This window comes from Cucurbita maxima, unplaced genomic scaffold (genome assembly GCF_002738345.1).
Source record: "Cucurbita maxima cultivar Rimu unplaced genomic scaffold, Cmax_1.0 Cma_Scf00020, whole genome shotgun sequence".
In the NCBI taxonomy this organism is placed as follows: Eukaryota; Viridiplantae; Streptophyta; class Magnoliopsida; order Cucurbitales; family Cucurbitaceae; genus Cucurbita; species Cucurbita maxima.
The window spans coordinates 1,963,881-1,970,325 of record NW_019272036.1 but is presented as its reverse complement, the minus strand read 5'-3'; the positions used below and the strand labels follow the sequence as shown (position 1 = coordinate 1,970,325).

General features: G+C 34.0%; 1 protein-coding gene across 1 annotated transcript; it reads right to left on the bottom strand.

The window, feature by feature from the left end:
* Positions 1-2,864: 2,864 nt before the first annotated feature.
* Positions 2,865-5,294, bottom strand: LOC111494694 (LOB domain-containing protein 18-like). The gene is made up of 2 exons (XM_023144660.1): positions 4,811-5,294; positions 2,865-3,370 (listed from the first exon to the last, which is right to left on the bottom strand). The coding sequence occupies exons 1-2, from the start codon at positions 5,162-5,164 to the stop codon at positions 2,972-2,974; spliced, it is 753 nt and encodes a 250-aa protein (XP_023000428.1). The 5' UTR covers positions 5,165-5,294; the 3' UTR covers positions 2,865-2,971.
* Between the last annotated feature and the right edge of the window lie 1,151 nt (positions 5,295-6,445).

The following is a 6,445-nucleotide window of genomic DNA, read 5'->3' as shown; positions in this document are numbered from 1 at the left end:
ATGAGGTGAAAATCTCATGTACGGTTCTGTAATAGCGATGAGAACAGTGATGTTATTACCGACTATGATTATCTAACAGTTCGAGTACAGTTGATATAGTTGAGGCTCAATCAAAGTATGGTTTTTGGGGGTGGAATTTGTGGCGTCAACCTATAGGGTTTGTTATTTTTCTAATTTCTTCCTTAGCAGAATGCGAGAGATTACCTTTTGATTTACCAGAAGCGGAAGAAGAATTAGTAGCGGGTTATCAAACCGAGTATTCGGGTATCAAATTTGGTTTATTTTATGTTGCTTCCTATCTAAATCTATTAGTTTCTTCGTTATTTGTAACGGTTCTTTACTTGGGTGGTTGGGATATCTCTATTCCATACATATTCGGTTATGAACTTTTTGAAATAAATAAAGCGTATGAAGTCTTTGGAATGACAATTAGTATCTTTATTACATTAGCTAAAACTTATTTATTCTTGTTCATTTCTATAGCAACAAGATGGACTTTACCCCGACTAAGAATAGACCAACTATTAAATCTCGGATGGAAATTTCTTTTACCTATATCTCTTGGTAATCTATTATTAACAACTTCCTTTCAACTCTTTTCACTGTAAAGGAATACCATATTCTATATTCACGACTTGCTCAAACAAGAGAAAGAAACAAACATAAAATTCTTTAGAGATATTACAATATGTTCCCTATGGTAACTGGGTTCATGAATTATGGTCAACAAACAGTACGAGCTGCAAGGTACATTGGTCAGGGTTTCATTATTACTTTATCCCATGCAAATCGTTTGCCTGTAACTATTCAATATCCTTACGAAAAATTAATCGCATCGGAGCGTTTCCGCGGTCGAATCCATTTTGAATTTGATAAATGCATTGCTTGTGAAGTATGTGTTCGTGTATGTCCTATAGATCTCCCCGTTGTTGATTGGAAATTGGAAACGGATATTCGAAAGAAACGATTGCTTAATTACAGTATTGATTTCGGGATCTGTATATTTTGTGGTAACTGCGTTGAATATTGTCCAACAAATTGTTTATCAATGACTGAAGAATATGAACTTTCTACTTATGATCGTCACGAATTGAATTATAATCAAATTTCTTTGGGTCGTTTACCAATGTCAGTAGTTGATGATTATACAATTAGAACAATTCTGAATTCGCCTCAAATTGAAGTCTAAAATAAGTAAATCCCTTGAAGTGTAAACATCTATACATTATATAACAGGAGAAGTAATCCACGACCATACTGAATATACAATATGCATGAAGGTCTACACAAAATTATAACTAAGTACTTTGATACACAAAATACTTCCATATATAACATGACGAAATTCCTTAGGAGAACTACATACATTTTTTAGGCATTTCAATCCTATTCACTACCATGTAAATCATATACATGGTCATAACAGTCATGAACGAGTAAGTATACATAGAAGCACAGGTATCAAATAATCGTACATCATCATTAAAAATTAATAACACATACATAAAAGTCATAATGTGTTTAGTTAATTTCATTCAATCTAGCTCGTAAGCATTCCAACAGTAAGTTCACTTATAGTTGAAGTTCAATCTAGTGCCTAACCTAAGCTCTCTTTGGTTGACGTCCCTAACTACAGCCTTACCCAATTACTCGTAATCTAGCCTTATATCGTGAAATATGCTACTAAATTGCCTAAAAGATGAGTTAAATTGACATACTTAATATGATCTACGAACATGCTGAAATGATTGCACTAGCTGGAAAAACCTTGAATCGGCCCAAAAATGGATGGACAAAGGCTGAAAAACTCGAATTGAGCTGAACCGAAGGTGAATTGGATTCAAGCCGGCCACAAGCCAAGGTGAGCCAAACACTCATCCACTGAAGCCGTTGAGCTACTAACGAAGCCATGGCTAGAGGCGAGTCAGATGCTCACTGACTATTTAAGAGGTGAGTTAGTCCTAAGTCACAAGCTCACAAGTCTCTACGTTTGAGCTAGCGTCGTCATGGACTTAGGCCTATGTTTCACGAGGACTGAGGCTTGGACGTGGGTTGGGTCGTGCATACACCAAGGCTGAATGCACGTGTGGGCTTAGGCTTCTTAGCTTCATTGGAGACATGTATGGGTTGGATGATTCATTTTGAACCCGACCCATGGTAAACTAGGGGAGGCAGCAACACTAGTGTTCTATGACAAAGAAGGAATCAAAGGACTGTGTTGCACGCCGCCAACCGTCGTCGGACGGCGGAGCACGGTGGCCGGAGTGAGGGAGAGAGAGGTGGCTGATTGAGACATTTAAAACCAAATGTCTTCTTCTTTCCTAAACCCTAATTGACTTAATCAAACCCTAAAAAATCAAGCCCCTCTGATCCAAAATTTCTCCAATACTTCAGCTTCCTTCCTCCTTCCTCAGTAGGTTCCTCTGTAGGTCCGATTGAGCTCCTACTAATTAGAATTAGAACAATTCACAATAAAATTATAAACAAAAATCATTTCAAAGTAGAATATAAAATCCAAAATTAAACGAAAATAAAATTCAACAAACGAGAGACATAAATTATTCCGAGTAATCTCGGGACTTAACAATGTATCTCAAGCATTATAGGCTATCAATGCCATGAAATAGAGTAACATAGACCAGTCTTGAGTAATGTTTTATAGAACATTTATTTAATTGAACCATTCTTGAGATCATTATTTTTGAGACTCACCAACCAGCCTAACTGTGATTGACAAAAACAGCAACAGCTTGACATGTAAATTGAAAAACTAATATAGCTACATGTCCAAACTATTGTGTTTTTTTTTTTTTTTTTTTTNTTTTTTTTTTTTTTTTTTTTTTTTTTTTTTTTTTTTTTTTTTTTTTTTTTTTTTTTTTTAGAAAAACTTAAAACTCAGGAACCCTTCAATTTTTGACAAAAGAGAAATCAAAGAGGCAAGAAATTCAAAGAAAATGAAGGGTTTTGATTTTTATTTAGAGACGGACGGCGGCGATGAGGAGTCGGAGCTTGGTGGAGCGCCGTGTCTATGCAGGAGTTCACGGGCCAAGGCTTGAAGATCGCCTTCTCCGGCCACAGTGGACAAGCCGCTGCCGCCGCCGCCACCACCACCTCCACCCCCGGTAAACTGGCGAGGGTCGAGGCGCTGCTGTGGCAAGACCCAGGCAGGCTGAGCCATTGGGTCGAAGAGGGACGACAGGTCGTAAGTGGCTGGCAGGGAGGGGGGGGATGGCAGGTCTGAGATGGAAAGCGGCGGTACCCCTTGGAAACTTGGTGGTGGAGGTGGAGGTGGCGGGTTTGGTGGCGACGGCAGTTCCAGTGATGCTAGTTGGGCTTGGAGGTACGACAGCTCGGCTTGCAAACTCACCACCTGCAGAGTTTTTAATTTACATATTAAGATTATAAACATTTAAATTTTATTATGTTTACTATTATTTTCACATAAATTATTATGAAACTACAAAAATAGATCAAAGTTTAAAAAAATATAAGGACTAAAATAAATTTAAATATAAACTAATTTAACTACACAACAAAAATAAATAAATTTGAAAATACATAACTAACATATAAATCTTAATCATAATGTTTTTAAATTTCATAGTTCAAGTAAAGAAATACATATCACTCATTTAGTATTTTTTACTGTATTCAAAATAAAAAAAAATTATTAGGCTTGAGTCTAATTTTTTGTTTATTCTTTTTTCATATTTTCCTAGAAAATAAAATTAAAAAATTCAACTAATTAATATAAGATATATAATATCATCATTTTTTAAGGTTTAAATTAAGCATAAATAGAATTTTAAGATGAAATAAATTATTGAGAGTAGATAACACTCAACTAAAAATAAGAATAAAAAGAAAAATAAATAATAAATAATAAAACAACAAAATTAAAGTGGAAATTGAACTAGTTTTAGCTTTTTCTATTTTACTAGAATTCTTTTCAAATATATAAAAATACCCTTAGGGCTTGTTTAACGCCAAGGTTCTTTTTTATTTTTAGAAACAAATATTAGTAAAATTAGCTATTTTTATTGTGGTTTAAGCACAAATAATTTAAAAAATGGAAATTATAAAGTATTAAAATTAATTTTATTTCATCTCAAAGAAATATTTACCAACCATACTGTTAATAGTACAAAGACATTTACGTAGTTGGTATTGCTATATATGCAGTATACATACATAGATTAAAAAAATAGAAAATATATATATATATATATATATTAAATAATCCAAACTATATAAAATCAAGACACTGAAAACTATTTTTGGTTTTTAATTTTTAGAAAAGGTCCTTAAACGTATATAAAAAAGACAATAAAAGGGAAAATATTTTCTTTTACTTAAAAAAGTTTCCAAAAAATCATTTAATTCATTATAAAACTCTAATTTTCACCAAAAATATTCTAAAAAAAAAAACAACCAAAACTTATGAGAATATTATTTTAAAAAAAATTATGATTTGGTTTAGAAGATACACTGACAGGAAGCTGAATATTGGGGGAAACGTAGGAAATGAGTCTTGTTTGTAATCAAAAGCTTGAGTTTAAGGCAATAGCCCGACCACTTCCTTAATAACTGCAAATAATAAATAAATACCCCCAAGATATTTATTTGAAAAAAGAAAAAAAGAATTTAATTATGGTATATTACCGTGGTAACCGCCGAAGAAATGATTTGGTAATAATATAATAATAAAGTAAAGTGGCAGGGTAGTAGAATTAAGTAGCTTTATCCTTTACCCATTGAAGGGTAGAGTAGGGTAGTGTAATTAAGGGGATAAAAGATTGTATTTACTTACCTGTTGTTGAAGGGCAAAGATATGAGAGACACAGCCATAGACAGGGTCTCGGAGGCGAGCCTGGGCCTCGTAGCAAATCGTGACCACGGCGTCGGGGCGCTTATGGATAGGGATATGGAGGAGGAGCTTGGACACATTGCTGGCTCCGAACACCTTGTGGACAGCTGCGAAATGGGCGGCGCCTTGTTCAGAGTCGAAATATGGGGCAAATATGCACCCTGGAACGCACTTTCTTCGAAGAAACTTGCAGGCCCCACATGGCCCACCCCCGCCGCCACTCCCCAGACCTCCTCCTACTCCTCCTCCTCCTCCGCCGCCACTTCCGCCGCCGCTAGTACTAGGGTTGGCACTCATTTTTCAGGATAAAAAGGAGGAGATGGAGTGAAAAGGAGCAGAGAGAGAAGAAGAAGAAGAAGAAGAAGAGGGCTTTTTAGGGTTTGGTGGAAAATTGTGGTGTTGCACAAGAAATGTTTTAAATTAACTGGGGGACTTATAAAGAGCTAAAAACAGCAATTTTTTTTTAAAAATAAATAAAAAAATAAATAAGAAAGTCTTTAAAGCCACGCGAGAGAGCAAAGCCTTACCACCTACATTTAGCTGCTCGCGTGAAGCAAACATGCGATAAGCCCTATTACTAAATATTACTCTTTTATTTTTATTTTTATTTTTAAAATTATTCTCTAGCTTGAAATCCCTCGTGAGTTTTTGGGCCTATAAAAATTAATTAAAACCGCCATTTATTTTTTTTATTTAAATAAAAATCTGAATTTGGTAGGTTTGTCGACGTGTCTAACAGACTGTCTATTTTTTGCCACACTGCGTGTTTTAAGCTGCGTGGAGGGCAAAAGACGTCAACTTTATTTTCTTTTTTCTTTTTTATTTTTATTTTTCTTCATATGGGGTGAATTGAATATGACTCACCTTTTTATTTCATTTACTATAAACAGCCAAAAAGGGAAAAGAAAATAACGTTTTTTATTATTTTTTTTTTTTTAATATTTTAAGAGGAGGGGGCCAATGAAGAAGGTCAAAATAGGAGAAGTTCGGCGTTCAAAGTGGGGTCCATAAGACAGGCTGTACCAATTTGCGGACGCCACGTCTGAGTCGGTGACTATAATGTAACGGCCGGGTTATTTGATTACCTCACATTCAGAGTAAGGGCCCCACGCGCCGTTTAAACGATATATATGCATAATGTAACGTCTTTCTTTCTTTTTAATTATTTTTTTTTTCTTTTTATTACCAATAATCAGTAAAAATATATAATTTAAGTCTTACCTTATCTATACTGTGGTTGACCTGAGTTCAACAACAGAATTCGCTTAAAAACTATAATTTATTTTTTTTAATTTTATATATTTTTATATTTATTTAGGTGACTTGATTAATTATTATTATTGTTATTATTATTACACTTAAAACAAAGGTTGGCTGACTATAGGATAGGTTGATTGCGACTATTTGACCTAATCATTTTCTTTCTATTTAAATATAGAAAAATATAAAAAGTCCCCTAATTTTATAACACTCTTCTAATCAATTTTAGGGATACGGTAAAAAAAGGTGTCAAATATAAATATAAATGACATACACAAATATTTAATTTTTAAAATATAACATGGTATAATTTTATAA

Coding starts and splice junctions, on each gene's coding strand:
- LOC111494694 (XM_023144660.1), bottom strand. CDS start 5,164: ATGAGTGCCAACCCTAGTACTAGCGGCGGCGGAAGTGGCGGCGGAGGA. Junction 3,371..4,810: donor TCTTTGCCCTTCAACAACAG/GTAAGTAAATAC, acceptor AAAACTCTGCAG/GTGGTGAGTTTGCAAGCCGA.